The 25,695-nt window shown below is 41.7% G+C and overlaps 1 protein-coding gene across 1 annotated transcript; it reads right to left on the bottom strand.

The window, feature by feature from the left end:
- Positions 1-6,553: 6,553 nt before the first annotated feature.
- Positions 6,554-13,844, bottom strand: LOC131722992 (tripartite motif-containing protein 16-like). The gene is made up of 6 exons (XM_059016249.1): positions 13,191-13,844; positions 10,278-10,373; positions 9,820-10,053; positions 9,502-9,665; positions 8,569-8,612; positions 6,554-7,465 (listed from the first exon to the last, which is right to left on the bottom strand). The coding sequence occupies exons 1-6, from the start codon at positions 13,761-13,763 to the stop codon at positions 6,936-6,938; spliced, it is 1,641 nt and encodes a 546-aa protein (XP_058872232.1). The 5' UTR covers positions 13,764-13,844; the 3' UTR covers positions 6,554-6,935.
- Positions 13,845-25,695: the final 11,851 nt, after the last annotated feature.

Raw genomic sequence — 25,695 nt, 5'->3', positions numbered from 1 at the left:
CACCCACCACGAGCACTACAGCACGCACCCAGGACTGGTGACCGTGTGTGTGTATTGTGGGAGGTATACCTGTGTTTATTGTTTGGGACTGCAACCTGTTATTATTTAACCCCGTGCATTACACACTGCTGTGTATTGAAGGGATCATTGTTTTGGCCACCAGACCTGGAGTATAAAAATAAAATACCCCTTTTCCATACCGGATTACAATCTCTGTCTGTGTTATTCCTGCACTGCATCACCTCTGCACCTGTTCACAATCAACCACTTTGCCACAGATACACATTAGACCATTAAGATTTAATAGAAAGCCTTCTCAGGGGAGACAGGTTTGCGTGAAGTTTTATTCAGCAGGTAGAGGTAGATGTTCATTTGAATTTGAAGGCGACAATATGTTCATTGGGCAGTTTAATCTCAAAGCAGTCGCCCAAGACCTTCACTGTCAACTGTAGAAAGCCACAAGCAGGATTTCATATTGAAGTTATGACACAGAGATTTAAGATTTGAATTTTACAAGATGTGTTTAATTCCACACATACACAGTAAGAGGAAATCAGGACACATTTTACTATTATTTTAATAAAATGAAACTTTTACTAAAAAGATCCTGCTTAGAAAGTATCTTGGTTTATAACAGCTGCCCATCACTAATGAAAGGGTCTGCCAGGTGAGGTTAATAACACTGTGTTGGTTTCTATTCATTTTCAATGTGTTTCTCTCAAGCTGAAAGGACCAGCGGCTCTGCTCCTAGGCGGTAGACCACACGGGACACAGCAAAGGCAACGTAAAGCGCTTCCTGTATACTTTGTTCTGTAACACTTCAAGTGTCATCAAACTGCATCGTAACAATGTAGTGCAGTGCTGGGGCTTCACTAGCAAAGCCAAATTCAGCCAGGGGAAAAAATAATAATAATATAGGTGTGTTAGAGACAAAGAACTACAGTACATAGGAAAAGTTTGGGAATGAGAAAAGGCTGTTCACCCCATCAAGTCTTGTCCCTTGTTAACACACCATTCTCCCCAACTGGGGGAGCTCATTTAAAAACACAGAATCTAGTCTTTTTTCCTAAATGTTCCCAGTGTTTTAGATCCTACTAAACAGGATTTAAGATACTTGTGATTATTCAGCTGGTTTTTAGATTTAAAGTAATTTAAACAAAAGACAAACTGATAAAACCTGCCCCGTTCTTCTAAAACTCTCTTCTCAGTGCCTTCGCTTCAGCTGGTTGTAGATGAAATCCTTCCATACCCTGTCAAGCACTTCTGTTCCTTATTGCTCTCAAAAGTGCAGTTTAGAAAGAACGTCACATATCTCCTACAACACTAAGATCAATATTTCAGAAACCGTACAGGCTACCATATCTGCTCTTGACTGAAGTTGCTGGGTAATATCTAGATCATTCACTTGTAATATATAGATCACTCTAAAGCCCCTTTCACACTGGCACTTCTACCCCAGTCACAATCACACGTAGTGTGAAGCCACGTACCTGGGTCGTACCCGGGTTAATATAGAAAGTGTCACATGACAAGTGTTCGTGTGGTGTTTTAGCTTGCTGAAATCATCTTTAGAAACTTTATTTTTATTTTTGATGGCGCACATTGTAAGTGATATTCTGGAAGACGAGACTCCCTTTTCAAAGCGCGTAGAAACAAGCAATCAGCAGCGACAGCGCTTCCCGGCAACTAGAATCTTAATGGTTCATATTGATATAGCGCGGATATTAAAAACAACGCATCCAATTCTCTGCATGCTGCCACATCAGACCTTCCCACAGCGAGGTGTGAAAGATTAAACACAAAGAAAATATCAATGAAAGAATTTAAAATCAGTCAAATATAAATGTAGCCCACAAACAACAAACACTTCAGTTCTTGTTCTGTCCCTGTATATTTAGAGATTCACAAACCCCATAAAACACGTATTTGTCTGCTGATTGCTCTCATTCAAAATGGTACGTCAATTTGGAGATGAGATTAAAAACGATTACATCTGGAAAATAATTAAGGAGGATCAAAATAATTAATTAATCAATAAAACAATGTTTCTTCAAAATTAGCATACAGAAATACATTACGGGTTACAGTTATGGTTTGGATGAATGAGAATAATACTACCTAAAAAAATGTGTGTTAGTGTGTGTGTGTGTGTGTGAGTGTGTGTGTGTGTGTGTGTGTGTGTGTGAGTGTGTGTGAGTGTGTGTGTGTGTGTGTTTGAAACGATCCATATAATTATTTATTATATTTACTGTTCAGTTCCTTAGTTGTGAAATGATCACGTGATAGGGGTGTAAGGATTAGTGAAATGCACTTGAGCTGCATGATGACATATTTAAGAGATGCGCACGCAATCGCACAGCGAGGGAGGTGCAGTGGAGCGAATGTTACAGGAGACTCTGCGCTGCACACATACCCTCTTAGGATGGGACCAGCAAGTTAAAATGGTTATAAGGTTTTATTCGAAAATGTGAAAGTTTTTGGTTTGATTTTCCTTCTAAAATCTTTAAGAGTTTTAGTGGTATAGATTATTTATTAAGATGTGATTTTGAGATTTCTAAACTGCCCATTAAATTATCTGCATTTCATCAGCAAGTCCTCCGTTATTGGAAACTAATACATAAACACATAACTTCACTGCGCATACTACTCCAATCTGGAACAATACATGTATCCTAATCAAGAGAAAATCCTTCTTTTACAGTGAATGGGTGGAGAAAGGTGTCTGGTCTATTCAACATTTAATGGATGATCATGGAAATATTCTATTGTATAACGATTTCATTCAAAAATAGGATCTTGTTTGCACCAATAGACAATATTCTACAGTGGTTAAAGCAATTCCACAAGCAGTGATTATTTTAGTTAAAGGGATGTTGACTTATTCTGCTGCAGTAGCACACATGTTTTCATTAGTTATAGATGGATGTAATTTCCGAGATAAAAAATGTAAAAACACATTCTTAAGAACTACTCTTTACTGCAGAGTGTTTCCCTTCGCCTTTGAAAAGGAAATGCATGTTACAAGACTTCACTAGATGTTCTATAGTCACAATAAGAACCAGATCCCTTTCTGTACCTTCATCACCTAAAGATAAAGAAGATCATCTCAAAACAGTGAATGACATTTACCCCTGGAGTGATTTCTGAAGACGGAGATTTAACTTTGACTTCAACCATTGTGTGTTTTGTAACTCAGATATTGAAACGGCAGGCAGAACATCTTTCTTTTCACATGTCAACCTACTGAAACCTTTTGGGATGCATTTCAGGACTGGATCACAAGTAATGATCTATTCATACCCACTTTAACGTTTAATAATATCAGGTTTGGGTTTCTAATGGAGGACAGGAAAGCTGAATGCATGTATAATAACTTGATCATTATAGCAACATATTTCATTCACAAAAGTCGTTTTTTTAAACTACCCCCCTGTTTATTGTTTTCTTAAACGAGATAAAGTTATATAAACAATCTTTGAAATTGGCTGCATCCAAACAAGCCCTTGATCTTTACAATGATCTCTATAATTTGACTCCTGAATAGACCACCCTGTGTATTTGTGTTTTTTTTGTTATTTTATTCATTTTAATTGTACAAGTTTGCTCAGTCTGTTTATTGAAAGAAATATTTCTTTCTATATGTGAATTATGCCTGTTTGTTATTTGAAAATGTCTGAATAATAAATAATATATATATATATATATATATATATATATATATATATATATATATATATATATATATATATATATATATATATATATATATATATAAATCTGATACTGTAATGCAAACGCCGTAAAAACAAAAGAAACAAACAAACAAAAATGTCGAGATCAGCCAATAGCTGTCGGCTTTACGAAGCACTGGGGCGGACCTCGGAATATATAAAGCACGATAGGACAATGATTTCACAAGTGGGCGGAGTTAGTAAACAGTGACGCATTTCTGGAGCCCGTAGAGCTCTTTCACAGCGCGCTCGCAATGCTTTTAACGTGTTCACGCTCGCCCTGGCAAAATGTTTCTTGACATAATCAAGCATTAATTCGCATAAATAACAGCCAGTCACTTTACATGAACTCTCTTTATATTAACGATATTCTGTATTGTTAATAAGAAAAACACCGGTATATCCTGGCGCTGCAGCACAGCATCTCCGCAATGTATTCAGTACTGAGTGGGCTCCAGAAATGGCGCCTGTAATTGAGCACCGAACTGCATCACGGGATTGACTGTCCTATCCTGCTTTATACAGTCCGAGGTGAGGACACAGAAAGTCTGACAGAGAGTTTATTGCAGTTTAACGAAGTTACGTAAAACACAGTCCCTCTGCAGCTCCCACTCAGCACAGGTAGAAATATTATGTTCATGTGAGTCCGCATTACAGTGTAAATGAAACGGATGTGTCGCGGGACAGACCCGGACTAGGCTTTACATTCATAATACACGGGTTTTAAAAGTGACGTTTGGCACAGATTGAAATATAGAAACATTACATTTTACTGGAAATTACAAATCTGTGCTTCCCGCGTTAATGATCGCGTTGCTATAGGTTTTGTGAATGGAGACACTTCTGCTGAGTATATCGGGGTGCTCTGTGCTCCCCTCGTTAATGATCGCGTTGCTATAGGTTTTGTGAATGGAGGCTGTTCTGCTGTGAGTATATCGGGGTGCTCTGTGCTTCCCTCGTTAATGATCGCGTTGCTATAGGTTTTGTGAATGGAGGCTGTTCTGCTGTGAGTATATCGGGGTGCTCTGTGCTCCCCTCGTTAATGATCGCGTTGCTATAGGTTTTGTGAATGGAGGCTGTTCTGCTGTGAGTATATCGGGGTGCTCTGTGCTCCCCTCGTTAATGATTTCAGTTGTGCTGCACAGTCGAAACACAGCTGTCTGCGGAACGAGTGATTTCGGAGATACAGACACGGAGATGACTTCAAGGAGGAGGAAACAAAGATGTCTCCACAGCTGCATGGGAACCTCAGCATTTCCCCGGTTCATTATTAATAGCGAGCTGTCAAGACTTGTCAGCGGGTCGAGCGAGGTGAGATAAAGACACACACAGGATTATTTAAAGTCGTTCGTGACTCGCATGACTCTGAACAGGTCTGTGTTTTTCTCTCGTCATGAACCAGCTGCTGCCCAACCCAAGGAACTGCTTTGAAGACATTTACTTCCTGTTTCATGTGACCCGCAGTTCGCTTCAGCTACAGTGAAGAGGAGCGCTTGTGGCGAATGGAAGTTATTCTTCGTATTGTTGAGGATAGTGGTTAATAAAACTGCATAAGAAGAAGAAGAAGAAGAAGAAGAAGAAGAAGAAAAAGAATAATTACACACATAAATATAATACTAATAATCCCAGGTGAAAGTCAGCCAGTACGGCCCATCTTGCTCGTTTGGTTGTTAGTAGCTTATTGATCCCAGAATCTCATCAAGCAGCTTCTTGAAGGATCCCAGGGTGTCAGCTTCAACAACATTACTGGGGAGTTGGTTCCAGACCCTCACAATTCTCTGTGTAAAAAAGTGCCTCCTATTTTCTGTTCTGAATGCCCCTTTATCTAATCTCCATTTGCGACCCCTGGTCCTTGTTTCTTTACTGTACAATACTGTTATTTTGGTACTGCGTCAGTGACTTGGAGAAAAAGAACGTCTTATTTAGTTTTTCAGGGCAAATCGGGTAACCCTAACGACATGAACAGTGCGAGAAACTCAAGCTCGAATATAAATTTGGTCAGACACCAAAATCCAAGCAGAACAACTGGACAAAACATACAAAAAGATCATCGTTTTTTTTCCTATTAGGTGCTGTTGTAACTGTTAATATTAACCTGTATATTTAAAGTTCAAAATTAATAATTCAAAATGAAACATAATCTTAATTGATACAAAACTGTTTAAAATACAATGCTCCCATGGCACTCCATTAGCAACACAGACGTTTCCAAAAACGAGCCCAGCATTTGAGTAACTGTGATAACAAGAAGCGGTCGGGATGATTTCAAACAGCATGAAAAGATAAGGGGCCGGTCTAAAGAAAAAGAAAGAAAAATGACATTTGAAGCGCTGTACTCTTTAACAACAGACTTGTTTTAATTGTGTTGCAGAGGAGAAACACAGCTAACTGAGGAACGAGTGATTCAGTAGAGAGAGGCATGGACCCGACTCCAAGGAGAAGAAGAAGGAGTAAAGAGAATGACCCTCCTGATATGTCACAAGAGCCTGCCAGGTACTGAAAGTCTTTTCTTATTAGTTCACGGTGCGGCGGCATGCTGAATAATACCTTTACTAAGAAGCTGTTCAGGAATCCAAATCACTGAGCTGAGTCTCAAGCCCAGGGTTAGAGTCCAGACCTCTCTGTGGTTTACAATACTTCCCTATGCTTTACCAGACCTCTCTGTGCTTTACAATGCTTCCCTATGCTTTACCAGACCTCTCTGTGCTTTACAATGCTTCCCTATGCTTTACCAGACCTCTTTCTCTCTCATTCCCCTCTTTCTCATTTGAAAAACCATGTTAATGAGTATTAAGAAATGAGAAAAAGTCAGTCTATCACGTTAATTTTTTTTTATTAAATCACATTACTAAAATCTGAAATATTAAACATTTTATGGAAATCAAAAAACAAACACACACACAATAAAGCAAACTTAAGTTCACTTTTTTAAAAACTGTTACAGCACTGACTATTGGATGCCATTTTCTAAAATATATATAAAACATAACAATTCTTTTAAAATAAATTAAATACAGTTACTTCGTATGAAATCCATTCGTTGCTAAAAACAAATAATTCACCTCGTTTCGCTCTGCAGGTGGCGCCGTTTTACCCCCTAACTTTCATCCAAAGTTGTGTCAGATTGAACATTCCCTTCACCCGAGGAGTGGAGAGGACAGACAGGGAGTTCAATACAAAGGGTTTCTTACAACACAAAACAGTCTAGTTCAGCTGGCAGATTGTTACAGAGGAATCATAACAATGAAGCCCAAACCCAGGATAGAGCGGCTCAGTGAATGTGGTTTGGAATCTGTGCAGGAGGGTCATTGTGTCAGAGACGCCATAAAAGGACAGCGTGCCGGCATTAAAGTCCAGATACACTCCTATTCTGGGGGAGCGGGGGGCAGTTATTTCAGTTTGATTGATATTGTGCCGGGCAGTGTAACTGGAGTCAGAGCAGTCCAAACTCCAGGACTTGTCATTGAATCCAAGGAGGCAGGAACGATCCCCTCCTTTCCTGCTGATTCCTTTATATGTGACTCCTATAGAAGCCCCTCTCCCACTCCACTCAATCTCCCAGTAACAGCGAGTCCCAGACAAACCCTCTCTGCAAAGCACTTGGGCATAGCTGTCAAATCTCTCTGAGTGATCAGGATATCTCTGGGTCTCTCTCCTCCGTGTCACCTTTCTGTTCCCTTCAGACAGACAGTTTCCATGCGCTGTGTTGGGGTCCAGTGTGAGCTGACAGGAATCTGATTGAAGAGAAGAGGACGGGTAGAGGAGAGACGGTTAGAAAAGTCAAATCACTGAGAAAATCAACAGTCATTGTCTGCTGCATCCTCACATCCTGTTTATGGAAGGTGTGTGTGTTGTTTTAATTATTTTTTTTAATACATTTTGACCACTTTTTTAAACTTTTAAATTGCATTTTCTGCCTCAAGATGGCTTCCCGTGGACTGGCATGGACCTCTCAGAACTACATTTCCCATCATCCTCCTGTTCACTGGTAATTCCATCTCAATTACATATGTGAGCAGGAGGATGATGGGAAATGTAGTTCTGAGAGGCCCATGCAGTTACATGTGAAGCTATCTATAAGTATAAAAAAGTGGTCAAAATGTAAAAAAAAATAAAAATAATTTAAACAATACACACACCTCACGTAAAAAGCTGTAGCAACACATGGGAACAAGCAACACAATAAAATACAAAGGACCTTATGAACCCTTTAAACCCTCTTGCTGTTTGATTGTTTTGTTCATAATAATTCCTCGATCTTATCAAACTTCTTCAATTGGAACCAATCAAATGCAGCTCTGCATATAATTACAGTTCACTTAATGTTCCTACAGGGTATGTGTTGCCATTTTACCCACTCAGACCCCTTGCTTACTAAATATCTTCAATAGAATATCATCCACTCTTCAAATATCTGTCTAATATTTTAATGAGCAATCCATCCCACAAGTGCAGTGATACTGCAATATACATTTACTACCAGCACAGGATGACTGGGAGGGATAGCTGTTCATTTTACCCCACAACTGGTTTCACATGCATTGTACATGTATTAAAAGATGGGATGATTATCTATTCAGGGATACCAAGATATTTAGGGAGAGAAAGGTCTGAGTGGAAAAACAGGCAACAAATGCCCCTCCCCCAGTCATTCTGCATGTATTCATCTGAACTAATACTTGTTGGAGAGGAGTGTAGATTAATGGCTTCACAATTACTAATAATTAATAATAATTGCTGCCCTCAAGCTCCACTCCTCCCTGTTCTGTAGTGTTAGCTCTTCTCTCAATGGAGTGACACATCTTTCAATCAAATGTTTCAGTGAAAACAGACTTACATTTTAAAAACTCAGCTCTGTTCCTTGGCTCTGGAGCCTGCAGACTGTAAACTGCAACTTCATTCACTGGGCAGAAAAAAAGAGAGAGAAATAGAATTGAAACATGTGGATTAATACACAACACACACAAGACTCCAAACAGCAATCTGAAAAGAAACAAGGCTTATTCACGGAATTTCAGGATGTAAAAATCCGTACTTCAAGATGTTCATGATTACAATGAATATGTATTCCTTCTGTATCGGTGCAGCAGCCAAAGTCAATGTGAACACGTCTGCCACTGCACTGGAGTCTTGTGTTCCTTCCTCTCCATCACATATCTTTGCCCAAAAGTATGGTGTCCATATTAGGACACCCTTGTGCATCAAACATACAACAGTCATTGTCTGCTCCATCCTCACATCACTTCCTCCTCTCTGCTTCATCAGTCCGTTCCATCCTCCATTCTCCCTCCTACCACCTCCCTGCTCCCTCCTGCATGCACCCTTCTCCCTCCAGTCTGCTTCATCACTCCCTGCTCCATCTTCCCTGCTCCCTTCTCCCTCCTCCATGCTCCCTGCTCCCTCCTCCATGTTGCCTCCTCCCACTTACATGCTCCCTCCTCCCTGCTGTCTCCTTCCTGTCTCCTCCCTGCTCCAACCTTCATGCTCCCCTCCATGCTCCCTGCTCACTTCTCCCTACTCCCTTCATGCTCCCTCCCCCATGCTCCCTGCTCTACCCTCCCTGCTCCCTCCTCCATACTCCCTGCTCCCTCCTCCATGCTGCCTCCTCACTCCTTCCTCCTCCTCCCTGCTGCCTCCCTCCCTCCTCCCTGCTGCAATATTCACATAGCCAACAACCTGCAAGAGGTCTTTATTAATGTCTTGCAAGTCCTGTCCCTCCTCAAGCCAGGGTCTATTTTAGAAATCTCTACCAAAGGAAACTATTTCACACCAACCTGTTGTGGTTATTTTGACTAATTCCCCCTTGCAGAAGTCCTCAATATGGTCTTTAAGTTCAGATACAGCTTTCCTCACAGCCCCAAAAGAGATGTCTGTATTGACAGTAACGCTGGGTAAGTCTCCAGCATCAGGAGGGGCACAGAGAGACTGGAAATTCTACAACAGGAAAGTGGAGAAAAGGAGTTTTCAGTGAAACAGAATGGGGTCCAAAACATTCCTGGGGAAAAGCAAGGATTCATTCAATTGGAGAAGTCTGTCTGAAACTGTCCCAGTTATGGACTTGAGATTTTCTAATAAGCAGTGATGTTACCTGTAGAAAATGGATGTGATCCTCTGTCTCTGAAAGCTGTTTCAGCTCAGCGTTTCTCCTCCTTAGCTCAGCAATCTCCTGCTCCAGTTTCTTCATGCGTCCTTCAGCCTCATTCACTGCAGCCTTCTCGTTAGCTCCAATCAGCTCAATAACCTCAGTGTGGATCTTCTCAATGGATCGGATCAGCTCAGTAAAGATCTTCTCACTTTCCTTTATTTCTATGCATGCAGATCTCTGAGTGAAAGAACACAGTTGAGGAGACATGGTTAGTATTGATATCAAAAACATAGTAAACTTCTGTAAATGTGTTCTAGTCAATCTGTTATTATTATTATTATTATTATTATTATTATTATTATTATTATTATTATTATTATTATTATTATTATTATTATTATTAATAATAATAATAATAATAATAATAATAATAATAATAACCCTGTCTTGTCAATACCCACTTTCAGTGACTCCACAGCCTGTTTCAGCTCCTCAGTTTCTTTCAGTCTCTCCTGGATTCTCTGTTGTATTTCTGTCTGTGTCTCTCCCAGCTGCTTCTGTGTAGAAACACAGTGACACAGTGACATTTCTGATGGAGCATTGAGTGATATCCTGTCACACCCATCACAGGCCTGTTTAAGCATGCTATTGAAACTGACAGAATCATTTATTTCAAATATATTTTCTATTTTTTTGTCCCCTTACATCTTTACAATGTGTGCAATAATTCTGAGTCAAATATATTTTGACTTCAGTTCTAGTTGCACGCCATAGACATCTGTAGCACAGGCTAGATCAGGCAACATGTGTGTATAGTAGTAAGATACAACACCACCTAGTGCACAGCTGCCTGCAATACAAAAGGACACTTGATCCACAGTAGCTGTCCACTAGATGGTACTGTTTCATACTAGTAACAGTGAATGATGGCTGATCTAGCATGTGTTACATGTTTGTTTTGTCAAGCACCTAGGAGACTGAAGCAGCTTTCTCTTTAATGGATATTTAGGGCTTCTGATTTCTGTTTTTAAATCGATAAACACAGATAAAACAGCACTGAAACAAAACAATGAAATCAGTGTAAAAAATGCCTAAATACACAAAATCCCCAGAAGAATGAGCCCGTGAGCAGAAGGACTTCACTGTGGAAGAGAGCAAAGGAAAGAGGGGACTAGTAGGGTGAGCAAAAGAAATTGTAGATTTCAGCAAACAAAATCCCAAATAGATTACAGTATTACAAGTAAAAATGTTTTTAACGCACCAAATTCAGCTACTGTTTCTGCCTAGCAGCCATCTTGAATTTGAGTTACACGCTCCACTGACTTTGAGCCTTCATAATTTAAAAAATAAAATATGTCTACAAAAAGATGAACAATTTACCAATAAAAAATCATTCTTCTCAGCTAGATTGTGGTTATAAATTGAAAGATCAAACGTTATAAGAGTACAAGCAATCCTCCCAAAAACACACCCCTCACTGTGGGCAGACTGGCAAGAACGGCATGGCACGGGCACAGCAGCTCTGCCAGTGCAGATAGATGCGTATGTGTCACTTTTAAAGGCACGGGTACAGCAGCTCTCCCAGTGCAGATAGATGCGTATGTGTCACTTTTAAAGGCACAGGCACAGCAGCTCTGCCAGTGCAGATAGATGCGTATGTGTCACTTTGAAAGGCACGGGCACAGCAGCTCTGCCAGTGCAGATAGATGCGTATGTGTCACTTTTAAAGGCACGGGCACAGCAGCTCTGCCAGGGCAGATAGATGCGTATGTGTCACTTTTAAAGGCACGGGCACAGCAGCTCTGCCAGTGCAGATAGATGCGTATGTGTCACTTTTAAAGGCACAGGCACAGCAGCTCTGCCAGGGCAGATAAATGCGTATGTGTCACTTTTAAAGGCACAGGCACAGCAGCTCTGCCAGTGCAGATAGATGCGTATGTGTCACTTTGAAAGGCACGGGCACAGCAGCTCTGCCAGTGCAGATAGATGCGTATGTGTCACTTTTAAAGGCACGGGCACAGCAGCTCTGCCAGGGCAGATAGATGCGTATGTGTCACTTTTAAAGGCACGGGCACAGCAGCTCTGCCAGTGCAGATAGATGCGTATGTGTCACTTTTAAAGGCACGGGCACAGCAGCTCTGCCAGGGCAGATAGATGCGTATGTGTCACTTTTAAAGGCACAGGTTTTGTTTACTGTATATCAAAACACAATTATTAAAGTCTTGTTTAAAATGTGATGTATTAGTTTATTAAGAAGATATTATGATCCCTGTGCTGCAATCATTGTTACAATATATTAAAGAGGTCCTGCATCATAGAGGCAGCACTGGGTGAAGCTCGCTCCGTCCTCCGGCTGTAGCACCAATTTTCCAAGCAAGGATCATATTTCCACCACATCACTACAAACACAAGCATGGCTGGCTCTTGGTTTAATGAAATTAATAAACACCGAAAAACAGAAGCCCTGTGTATATTGAATATCATATTAATCTTGTATATCGTATATCATATTAATCTTGTATATTGAGTATCATATTAATCTTGTATATTGTATATCATATTAATCTTGTATATTGTATATCATATTAATCTTGTATATTGAATATCATATTAATCTTGTTTTTAATTTTTTATAATTTTTTTTTTAATTAGGTGCTTGACTTTGCTAGGAATGTCATTTTTAAACAGTGTTACCAATAAAACTATAATATATTGAACAATGGAACTGATCTATGATTTTATTAAGTTGCAAGATACATATAAAAACACTAGGAATATAAATCATGCTAATTTTACACTACACATTCCAATGCACCACAAAACAGCTGAACAAATCCTTCTTACCCTTTGAGGCAGGGCTGAGGCCCTGCACGTGTACATAGTGTGTTTTTGTTTGAGTGTAAATAATATTTTGGATAATCAAGTTTGTGCTAGATATGGCAGGGCATATTTAAATTGATCGCTAGCACTGGAAGGAATAGGGAACAAGTTTAGGGGATTTTAATCCCACCCAAGTCTAGTGAGGAGGTGTCAGGGAGACTGTTCCTGGAGCGGGACCTCCTTTCTTGTTTGGTCAACTTTTATTTTCTAGTTGTTTTCGAGCAGTGTTTTGTTTTGAATGTTTTGTGTTTTTTATATCATAGAAAACCTCCTGTGTCTCTCCTGTCAATCAGCGATAGCCACACCCATAACAACACCCCTGTTACACCCTGAAATACATTGTAGCACATCATAGTTTAGATAGAGCAATTAAAAAACTAGGGCTCTTTAAATAGCTCTTAATATACAATTAAAATCTGATCTGATGTGAAACTGTGTAACCTGGGAATTCTTATCTTCTAGGATAGCTACAAGGAAATGGTTCAAACCCTTACCTGTTTCCCAGTCCCAGCTGAGACTATATCATGACCCTTGTGTTCCTCGTCTGCACACAGCCAACAAATACACGTCTGATCTGTTCTGCAGAATCCCTCCAAAACCTTCTGGTGTTCAGCACAAAGCTTCTGCTCCAGATCTCCAATTGCATTGACCAGCTTGTGCCTCTTGAAAGCAGCCCCCTCATAGTGTGGCTTGACGTGTGTTTCACAGTAAGAGGCCAGGCACGTCAAACAGGATTTCACAGCTTTGAACTTTCTCCCAGTGCAGACATCACACGGCACATCTCCAGGTCCAGCATAACTTTGAGCAGGAGGAGGATTGAGTCCTGTCTTCTTTAATTCCTCCACAAGTTCGGCCAGCATGGTGTTTCTGCACAGATCAGGCCTTGGGGTAAAAGTCTTTCTGCACTGGGGGCAGCTGTAGACACCTGTATGGTCAGTCTGATCCCAGTAGTTCTTAATACACCCCATACAGTAACTGTGACCACATGGAATAGCGACTGGGTCCTTCAATAGCTCAAGACACACTGGACAGTTCAAGTGCTCCTCTGACCACAAGTTTGAAGCCATTCTTGCTCCAGTGAGGCAGAGACTGACGATTTCACAAGAAATGAAACTTCACTGTGCTGATTTCCTGGAGTTGTGTAAAGCTCTAAGTCGGGGTTTGGGACTGAGTCAATGTTTAGACAAGCAGGCTGAGCAGAGACTGTTGAATCAGTGAGAGGGGCGGGGAGGAGAGAGTTGGAGGGGAGTTTCAACAGAAAGATAGCCAAGCAGACAGATCAAAGGTTATCCACATATCTGCATGCATAGACAGTTTGTTTGCTTGTTAATATTTATGACTGCCTGTTTTATCAGTTTATTATAAGTTCAGTCATTCATGTGTTGGTCAGAGTCCATTGCAGAGATACTGGAGACTGTCACCTTGGCAACCAGCACAGGGCCCCTCCCTGTGGTGGAATGGCATCCAGCAGATGTTCCTGTTCCACTGCTAACATGGAGCCCCCCTCCCTGCTCTCAGTGTGTGTTTAAACAGGAGCAGTGAGTAATGTGGGAGGAGAGGATATGAACTCATGTTACCACTTAGAAAAGATACATATTGAAATGAGTTTTAGACCTGTGTTTTATTACTTTTGTATTTCCGTTTAAGGATAATAATCACTGTGACCTATTAGAATGTACAGTCATTATGAAAAATAAAACATTCGCCATTCAAATATTCTAGCAGGGCTTTGAGAGTGAACAGAGCAAATGTTCATGGCATCAGAGCCTCAGCTCTGCTTCTCTTATGTCATGAAGACTGATTCTCACTTAACTGAAAGAAGGCTTTGCACTCGAAACCCAGTGAAACAGAGAATATCACATGAAAAAGACAATAGGTTTTGAAACACATCAGAAATGCCATTCTATTTCTGATTGATAGTTAATCGTTATCCAGTGTTATAGAGACATCACATGTATTATTTCTATAGTAATAGAATATTATTGATATCATGATGAGACACATGTTTGCCACAGCAGGTGAAAAACAGAATAAATGAAAGGGCAGCGAGCCAGGAAGGAGGGGTTAACTTGCAGAAGAAACTATTAATATTGCTTAAGCCTTGGTTAAATGATGTATATATCTATGCTCTAAAGAAAAGCTACCGTAGATTTGAAAACGAGATTTTAGGCTCAGGTGTAGGGATGTGCTGTGCGTTTTCGGATTTCAATTTGACTCTATTTCGATGTTAGATTCTTGTAATTTCTTCACATTTTCTTAGAAAAAAATGTAAGCATAATTTATTTTAAGAAGAAGAACGATGTTGAGAAAGAGCAGCACGCTATCTTGTTGTAAATCTCGTGTTTGTCATTCATGACGCTATTTGGGACAGAGAATGTTCAATGCTGACACAACTTTGCCTCCCCCAGAATTGTTCTGAAATGACGCTCCTGTTATCCAGTAATGAGTTGAGCTGTGTGTGAATCTGTTCCTTATCCAGTAATGAGTTGAGCTATGTGTAAATCTGTTCCTTATCCAGTAATGAGTTGAGCTGTGTGTAAATCTGTTCCTTATCCAGTAATGAGTTGAGCTGTGTGTAAATCTGTGCCTTATCCAGTAATGAGTTGAGCTGTGTGTAAATCTGTTCCTTATCCAGTAATGAGTTGAGCTGTGTGTGAATCTGTTCCTTATCCAGTAATGAGTTGAGCTGTGTGTAAATCTGTTCCTTATCCAGTAATGAGTTAGCTGTGTGTAAATCTGTTCCTTATCCAGTAATGAGTTGAGCTGTGTGTAAATCTGTTCCTTATCCAGTAATGAGTTGAGCTGTGTGTAAATCTGTTCCTTATCCAGTAATGAGTTGAGCTGTGTGTAAATCTGTTCCTTATCCAGTAATGAGTTGAGCTGTGTGTGAATCTGTTCCTTATCCAGGAATGAGTTGAGCTGTGTGTAAATCTGTTCCTTATCCAGTAATGAGTTGAGCTGTGTGTAAATCTGCTCCTTATCCAGTAATGAGTTGAGCTGTGTGTAAATCTGTTCCTTATCCAGTAATGAGTTGAGCTGTGTGTAAATCTGTTCCTTATCCAGTAATGAGTTGAGCTGTGTGTAAATCTGTTCCTTATCCAGTAATGAGTTGAGCTGTGTGTAAATCTGTTCCTTATCCAGTAATGAGTTGAGCTGTGTGTGAATCTGTGCCTTATCCAGTAATGAGTTGAGCTGTGTGTAAATCTGTTCCTTATCCAGTAATGAGTTGAGCTGTGTGTAAATCTGTTCCTTATCCTGTAATGAGTTGAAAGAACTTCAGAAGCCTTGTTGGGATCTTATTGTTATAAACATGGCACTACATTTGAGTTCTGTATTTGAGTTCCACAGCAAAAGACCCAGTTATTGTGCATTTATCAATCTGCCCCAATACTGGAGGGGAGCGTAGATTGATACAGACAGCAATACAGACAAGCAGACAGGGTGTAAATCTGTTCCTTATCTAGTAATGAGTTGAGCTGTGTGTAAATCTGTTCCTTATCCAGTAATGAGTTGAGCTGTGTGTAAATCTGTTCCTTATCCAGTAATGAGTTGAGCTGTGTGTAAATCTGTTCCTTATCCAGTAATGAGTTGAGCTGTGTGTAAATCTGTTCCTTATCCTGTAATGAGTTGAAAGAACTTCAGAAGCCTTGTTGGGATCTTATTGTTATAAACATGGCACTACATTTGAGTTCTGTATTTGAGTTCCACAGCAAAAGACCCAGTTATTGTGCATTTATCAATCTGCCCCAATACTGGAGGGGAGCGTAGATTGATACAGACTGCAATACAGACAAGCAGACAGGTTGAAGTTTCTACATGTCTGTGCGTGTATGGAAAGCACCCTTATTTATTGTGATTGCTGGTTAATGTTTCTGCCCCCTTATCTGTTTTATATTGTGTTATTGCTTATTTTGCAGGGCTGTCCTGGTAAAGTCAACTAAGCTGATTTACTCTCCTTGTTTGAACTGGAGTGCCCAAGGTACAGTGCCTGTTTGTACGAGGTGAGGGTGCAGCAGATGAGGAAAGAGGACTTTGCACTCTGTTTACTGTCTGGGCACTGAAACTTCGGATATCTTTCTATTTCCTTGTCGTTCCTTATCCTCGCGAAGCAAACCAAGCAAAATAAACGCTATCGTTCCAAACGTTTCCACCGTGTGCTTTCATTGAAGTGTTTCTCACTGATCTGTTCTGCAACCCGGATCCCTTTAAACGTGTCTGAACCGAGACGCTCCAATCCTCTCACTACAGAACAACCTTCTCTTCTCTTTTGTGTTTCCAGACTTGGCAGTACTTGGTTTGCTCTCCCCACTCACTTCACTGCTGTGTTACAGGTAATAGGACCCCAGACCCCAGTGCAAGACTCCAGAGGGGTCCTGGGACAGGAAGAAACAAAGTGAAGAGAGAGAGGAAACAAAGCACAGCTCTGTGGTACAATAACAAGGGGAAATAGTACCAGCATGTACTGGACCTGCTGTGCCAAATGGAAAGTTTACATTGCTCAATAAAAAGAATCATATAATCTAAGTGATACAATGAAGACTTTGGACACCTGTTGCAGCTGGAGAGTGTTTGTCAGCAATTTATCTTCCGCTTCAGAAAACCGTGCTGTCAAATCCCAGGCTGGGGTTACACACTCTTTATACATAGAACCTTGACAATAGATTTATGAAGAGATCTCTCCTGATCGAAACATTATTTTTGTTTTCCAGACTTGGTCGTACTTGGTTTCCTCTCCCTATTCAAGTGGGGGCCCTATTACCCGTGACACAGGAAGGAAGTCAGTGGGAAGAGGAAACAAATTAACGTTCTGGGCAGGAGAAAAACTCAGTGTGAAAATAAAGAAGACTGGAAAACAATAAGAAATAACCAGAGAGTGTACTGGTCCTGCTGTGTCACAATTTCACTGGTCGCTTACAAGGGCTTGATTAGTGCAGGGCTTGATTATCCCCAGGCAGTGTGGCTGGCAACTGGGTGGCGTGGAGAGTTAGGATAAAGAGTCTCGGGTCCGCGTTGGACAGGTGGGGACTCGGCCAGCCAGAAGGGGCAGAAAGGTGCTCGGACCTGAAAAGAAACGAGGTAGATGGGATAGCAAGGTTGTGGTCTTGGTGAGGCTAGCGCATGAGCTGCGACAGAATAGTTGTGGCCGGGGGTCCCCTCTAGCCGGCGAGGAACCGCCGGGGACGGCAGTGACTTGGGCAGGAGGCCGACCAGGTCGGTCGGGGGAGGACCCCCGGCTCCCCCAGCACCGCACCATGAAGATAGGGAAGAGACCGCTGAGCTGCACATAGATAAGAGGAAGCTGTAAGAAAGAGAAAATACAGGGAGAAGTTAGTAATGACGACTAGGGATTGGAGGACATCCGCGCTGTGGAAAGGAAACTCCCCCTAGTGGGGGGAAACCTTTGGTGGACCTGGCGGAGAGGGCTCCCCCACTCCAGGCATACTAACAAAGGACTTTTGAGCTGCTGCAATGCCTGAAGAGACTGAAGGCGGAACAGATACTGGATGTCTGATAGATCGTTCCTGAGGAGGAAGGAGTCAGGTTGAGAGACAGACTCAGATACGTGATAAAGGCCATAGGTGCTAAAGATTGAGTGAGAAATACGATTCTGGGTTTAGAAGGGGTGACGGAGGACCAGGCAGTAGAGTAAGCTGAGTGTGTGGATGGGGCTAGAGCACTCTCCATAAAACAGATGTCTATTGATATAGGGAGCCAGGAGGGAGCAACAGGGAGGGGGGGGCTCTTGAGGATCTATGAGTGTCAAGGAAACTGAAGGGACGGAGATGAGGCGGCAGAAATACTGAATTCCGGAGATGTAGGCTTTAACGGTAGTGGGGGCTAAGTGAAGAGAATCCCTTGCATGGGCGATGGAGGCTAGAATCCGTTGCTCATTAAATTGGAATGGGATGTATTTTGTTTTGAGTGCAGAAAGTTGTAAATGTTTTCCATCCAGTGGTAAATGAAGATTTGGTTGCTGGGGCTAAGAGTGTGGCCATGTAGTGATGAGCAGATTGCAGAAGGTTGGAGAGTGTTGTATTTAGCTGAACGGCAGATTTTGGTGTTGCAGAGTTTGATGGGGGCTGAGGTGGCAGCTGGACCTGAACAAATATATGAAATCGACTGCTGAGTTGTTTGTGAAAACGAAGGCAGAGAGATGAGATGCCGACCATCCTGTGTTAGTTAATACGGGATCGATAGGCGGTTTGCTAAGAAATAAATAATGTCCGTTTGGAATGGAAAAGGTGAACTTGTAATCAGAGGTTTGGGTTTCACAACTCCAGACAGTCTCCTAATAGTGGAACTCCTTAAATCATAAATCAAAGCAGATTTCCAGTCTCGTACCTTGTATTAAAGCTTGTAGTATCTGAGAGGATGAGCGGACAGAGACTAAATTGCTGAGGAAGTCAAGCGCGCCATGTGTGTGTGTGTTTTTTTTAGATCCAGGTATTGGAGGAAAGCTGGAGCATTGAAAGATCTGAAGAGGGAGCCGAGATTTGCTGTAATGAGGAGATATTAACAGTAGAGGCAAGATCTGCTGAACGGGCAGAGATCTGAAGGAGTAAACGATGGAATGCTGTCAGTAGTCTGCAGTGGCCTGCTGTAGAGAGCAGAGCTGCTGAATGCGGTGGAAATTGGTATTTGAGAGTTAAGGCGTTTTTAGATGATGTCGGCGATGGGGCTGCCTTTGGGCAGAAATGAAGAATGCATAGATCTGAGGCCTCTGCAGAACCTGAGAGGATGAGAATGCGTTGCTCGGAGGCTGCTGCAATACCTATTGATTTGATCAGGAGCAGACTAAGAGTGTATTGTCTATTGCGGGGTAGGAGGACGCTTGACTGAAATGTTGATAATCGTAGCACATAGTTTCCGTATGTGACTGGTAGCTCAAATTGAATGAAATGGACTTTGAAAGTTATATTAAGTGCCTTGATGAAGTTGGGGGCAAATGAGGAAGTGTAAATCCGGGAACACGAAGGTTGCAGGATTGGCCTGATGCAGGGAAGCTGTAAATTAATGTGACGGTGGATTCTTAACATCTCAGAAAGCTGATAAGCATGGCTTCATGACAAGGTCCTCAAGGGGAGGGGTTTGGATTTGAAAAATTCAAGTTAATATATGTAGCAAAAGAGGTTGAGGCAGGAGGGTACTGAGAATCCCTCGGAAAGACAACAAACTGCAGGAATTGATAGAAAGTTTGGAGTGTGCGAGATTCGCAGCGATAGCAAATCAATTTAAATTATGTAAAGCTTGTGGTGTTATGCTGCCATCTAGAGGTTTTGATTGGAATTGAAACTATTGGCTTCAGTGAAGCAGGGTAGCATATATTTGGTTATTGCGATTACAATCCTTGTCTATGTATTAAGCATTTGCTTTAGAACAGTTAGTGATGATATATGTAAGTTAACGTAGTTCTAGAAGAGGAGCCTGCAGTATTTAGATGTCACAATTCGGCGAGTTGAAGCTCTCATGTTGCAAAAGCGCAGCAGCAGGAGCCGGAAGATTGCAGTCGTGAGGCACAGGCTCGCATTGCCTGTTAAAGCTGCCTGGTCGCCATGGCAACCTACCACTCCTAGTAGTCACTTGATGAGGCATTGCCGTGGTAACCATGGTCTGTGAGGCGCCGGTGTGAAAGAGTTGCAGTGCAGCGGTGACGTCGGAACAGTCTTTCTGATGAAAACGCAGAGCAAGCTGAGAATGACGCTGCGCTTTGAACGGCGCAGACTGAGCAGGTAGGAAAATAGCAGAAACCATCTTGAGAGCGCTGAGCAGAGAAACGGCCTGCAGTGAAAGAAACGAACAACAAAAAACAAACACAGACAAGGGAGCTGAAATAGTGCTGGGTTAAAGTAGCAAAACAGAGAGAGATAGACAGGAGGGGCAGCCAATAGCATACGTGGAGCAGCGCTGGCCCTGCCCTAATAACTGACGAGGCGAGCGCTGCGTTGTGTGATTGGCTGGAAATACTAAATGAGGCTGAACTGGGATCAGCTTCCACCCGGAAGAGATCGCGGACGCTACCGGGCAGGACGCCACGGAGGGAAGGAAAGACAGGCTAAAGAAAAGGATAAAGAAGAAGAAAAGAAAAGCAGCGCAAAGCGGGAGAGAGCCCTCAACGCCATCCCCCGAATTACACCTAAAGGCTAACATTTATTATTATTATTATTATTATTATTATTATTATTATTATTAATTTTCTTAGCAGACAACTTACAGTTATCACAAAATATACATATTTCACAATGCAGTAAGAGCAGATAAAATATACAATAACTTCAGTCCTGATAAGAGCAATATTAACTAAAATATATACATGTACAGTTCGATAATCACAATATAGTAAGAGTGCATACAATACTTCCGTCCTAATAAGAGTAAGTTGAACTAATTTATACACATTTTAAGAAACACAATATATAGTTGTTGTTGTTACTGTATTTAAACAATATGTAGAATCGCCGAAATCACAAGCTTACACAAACATCTCCCGTCCATAAGTAATAAACTCGCGCACGTTCACGTTGCAGCAGGCGCTGCTCTACAGTCCAGTGGATTGCAATGACAAATTACGCGCTTTGCGTCGTGAGAGAGGAATCACACGCTCCCGCTGGCAGATAGCAAGGTTTGATGCGCACATCATCGGGGAAACATGAATCCTTGGGAGCACTGAATTCGTCTTAACAGGTGCATTAGTTTTTATCTTGACTAGCTTGCAGTATTGCCTGTATCCACTTGGGGGAGACAAAGATACACCCAAATATCTCTAGTGCTTTAGTTCTCATCCAGACTGTATTGATTTGCTTCATACTTCTGCAGTAATCCATCATCCATTTTTTCAGTTGTATTTTATGACCATTGCAGTGCCACTGTCTGTCTACCTGCCACTGAAGATCATTTAGGGTACAGTTAACACACTGTGGTCCCACAAGTACAGGGCAGTTACAATGGGGTGAGGCTGGTAGAATGGGACCACAGTGTGCTAACTATACCCTCAATGATCTTCAATGGCAGACAGAGAGACAGCAGCACTGCAATGGTTCTGTATTACACGGAGGGCCAATGGTTGCACAAGTATAGGGCAGCTAAGGGGCAATGATTCTTTTTATTTGCTGCAGTGTCCCCCACCTGGGATTGAACCCACGACCCTCCGGTCAAGAGTTCAGAGCCCTAACCACTACTCCACACTGCTACACTACAGTAACACAGGCGCGATTTGTTTTACACAATACATTATATATTCACTGTGTTTGAATTTGCAAAAAAAATAAATAGCAGACTAATCCAAAAAAATAATTCAACCCAGTACTGCAGTAACAGCAATAATAAGAAGGGCTTGGGATGATGAAACCTCATGAAATGATAAGGGGGCGGTCTAAAGAAAGGATCTTTTGAGGCTCTGTACTCATTAGTTACTGACTTGTTTCAGTTCTGCTGCAGAAACACAGCTAACCGAGGGACGAGTGAATTAAGAGAGAGAGAGAGACATGAACCCAACTCCAAGGAGAAGGAACAGCAAAGAGCCTGCCAGGTAATATCAGGTCTTATCTCCTCTCTCTGCAGAGGCATGTGTGCTCCAGTTTAATAACATACCTGACGACTCCAGTCCAGGTTCACCAGCAGCACCAGCACCTCAATGACTCTCCCAGTAACTGCTGGCCTTTCTCTTGGGAGCTGTGTTTAGGGTTTTTAATGAATAGTAACATGTCTTTGATGATGATTTGCATGTGTGTTTCTCATCAACAGAGGGAAAGCTCAGGAGCAGACAGAGGGGAGCTCGGAGGACAAGGAGGAACTGGAGAGACTGAGGAGGGAAAACAAGGAGCTGGAGGCGATGTACAAGGAGGAGAAACTGAGGAGGTTTGTTAAAAAATACCTCGCAGGTTTACAGTAGAGGATAAGCTGATTTTAAATTCTTGTTGTGTTTCTACATGTCTCCCCTCCTTATCAATCTAGCAGTCTGACCTTTCAATTCTGCCTGTACACAGAGTTGAAAGGTCACACTGTCACATGATTTGAATGGGACGGGGAAGGCTGTCTGGCAGTTAGGAGTCTCCAGACAAGCTTCTCAAAGCCAGGTTTTACAAATGATAACGGCTCCCGGGTCATGTGATCAATTTGACCACACAAAGTGTCTGAGAAGCACGACAGCGTCAAAGAAATTTCAACGCGAAATCATTTTACTGTAACGATGTGTTTATGATTTCATGGGGCGATGCTGTCGCGGTGATATTGAAGAGTGTAATATTAAAAACATCTTAACATTAGGATTATAAACTTGTCTTTGCAGAGAGGAGCTTGAAGAGACCCTCCGAGACCTCAAGCCCCAGGGAATGGACCCCCAGTTTGAGACTCTAGCCACCCCCACAGCAACGATATATTTCTTTCAAAACGGTCTTCAGAATTAGTTGTCCCTCTCTAAGCCGGACATGTCTGGAGTTGTCTGAGTTAAAAAACAAACAAACAAAAACATTTTGTATAAATATCTACAGTAGGCCTAAACTACTGCTCTCAATAAGAACTGTTTCCTGTATCTTGTATTTGAATTTACTCTGAAAGGAAACATAATTCACTTTTTTTATTTTAGTGGAATGTAATGCACTTTTCTAAGCAAATGTTTTTCTGAGACGTTTAACGGCTCTTAGTCGAATTTGCTCTCAAACGTGATTATTTTCTGTATTGTTCTCAGTTGAATTTGCTCCTGTTTGCCGCTGACTTGACTGTATTTTTATAACGGCTCTTATCTGTAATGTGATATTTTGTAACACCTGTAAGTCGCCCTGGATAAGGGCGTCTGCTAAGAAATAAATAATAATAATAATGCAGTAAAATCAAATTATTACCTGTAGCACACTTTACAGAAATAATCATTTTGAAATGTACACAGAAAGGTTGACAGTGTGTTTATTGCAGTTTATTTTTTTGTCGTCTTTTGCTTCCGTTTTTGACATTCAGTTTTGGGTTTCTTTTTATCGGTCTGGTTCCAGAGGTTCGGCAGGTTTCGTTTTTGATGGTTTAAAATCGTATAATTATAATTCGGGCGTTATGATAATAAGAGACGTTATGATAACGAGGCTCCATAAAACGCGCATCAAATGAAAGTCTTGCTTGTTGGAAAGTCTGACAGAACTCTTGAATAATGTGTGTCGACATCAGCCAATAGCTGTCGGCTTTACGAAGCACTGGGGGCGGACCTAGGACTATATAAGGAAGGATAGGACAATGATGTCAAAAGTGGGCGGAGTTAGTAAACAGTGACGCATTCTGGAGCCCGTAGAGCTCTTTCACAGCGCGCTCGCAATGCTTTTAAAGTATTCACGCTCGCCCTGGCAAAATGTTTCTTCACATAATCAACATTAATTCGCATAAATAGCAGGCAATTTATATTAACAATATTTTCTATTGTTATTAAAAAAAAAATACCGGTATATCCTGGCGCTGCAGCTCAGCATCGCCGCAATGTATTCAGTACTGAGTGGGCTCCACAAATGGCGCCTGAAATTGAGCACCGAACTGCATCACGGGATTGACTGTCCTGTCCTGCTTTATACAGTCCGAGGTGAGGACACAGAAAGTCTGACAGAGAGTTTATTGCAGTTTAACAAAGTTACGTAAAACACAGTCCCTGTGCAGCTCCCACTCAGCACAGGTAGAAATATTATGTTCATGTGAGTCCGCATTACAGTGTAAATGAAACGGATGTGTCGCGGGACAGACCCGGACTAGGCTTTAAATACATAATACACGGGTTTTAAAGTGACGTTTGGCACAGATTGGAAAATAGAAACATTACATTTGACTGGAAATTGCAAATCTGTGCGACCCTCGTTAATGATCGCGTTGCTGTAGGTTTTGTGAATGGAGGCTGTTCTGCTTTGAGTATATCGGGGTGCTCTGTGCTCCCCTCGTTAATGATCGCGTTGCTATAGGTTTTGTGAATGGAGGCTGTTCTGCTGTGAGTATACCGGGGTGCTCTGTGCTCCCCTCGTTAATGATCGCGTTGCTATAGGTTTTGTGAATGGAGGCTGTTCTGCTGTGAGTATATCGGGGTGCTCTGTGCTCCCCTCGTTAATGATCGCGTTGCTATAGGTTTTGTGAATGGAGGCTGTTCTGCTGTGAGTATATCGGGGTGCTCTGTGCTCCCCTCGTTAATGATCGCGTTGCTATAGGTTTTGTGAATGGAGGCTGTTCTGCTGTGAGTATATCGGGGTGCTCTGTGCTCCCCTCGTTAATGATCGCGTTGCTATAGGTTTTGTGAATGGAGGCTGTTCTGCTGTGAGTATATCGGGGTGCTCTGTGCTCCCCTCGTTAATGATTAAAGTTGTGCTTCACAGTCGAAACACAGCTGTCTGCGGAACGAGTGATTTAGGAGATACAGACACGGAGATGACTTCAAGGAGGAGGAAACAAAGATGTCTCCACAGCTGCATGGGAACCTCAGCATTTCCCCGGTTCATTATTAATAGCGGGCTGTCAAGACTTGTCAGCGGGTCGAGCGAGGTGAGATAAAGACACACACAGGATTATTTAAAGTCGTTCGTGACTCGCATGACTCTGAAAAGGTCTGTGTTTCTCTCTCGTCATGAACCAGCTGCTGCCCAACCCAAGGAACTGCTTTGAAGACATTTATTTCCTGTGTCATGTGACCCGCAGCTCGCTTCAGCTACAGTGAAGAAGAGCGCTTGTGCGAGTCGATTTTATACTTCGTATTGCTGAGGATAGTGGATAATAAAACTATATCCATAATAATAATAATAATAATAATAATAATAATAATAATAATAATAATCAGAGTTGAAAGTCAGCCGGTACGGCCCGGAACTGCGTACCGGCAAAACATCTTGTCAAGGTACTTCAATATTTCATCTTATCACAATGATAGGCTACATCATTTTTTCTTTATATTTTCCTTTTCGCAGGTTCCGGTCATGTGACTTATGATGTCAGAGTATGCTGACTGCCAAAGGGGCTTCCACATACTTGTGAACATGGAGTCTGCAAAAT

Source organism: Acipenser ruthenus, chromosome 52, assembly GCF_902713425.1.
Source record: "Acipenser ruthenus chromosome 52, fAciRut3.2 maternal haplotype, whole genome shotgun sequence".
Classification (NCBI taxonomy): Eukaryota; Metazoa; Chordata; class Actinopteri; order Acipenseriformes; family Acipenseridae; genus Acipenser; species Acipenser ruthenus.
This window is presented reverse-complemented; position numbering and strand designations above follow the sequence as displayed.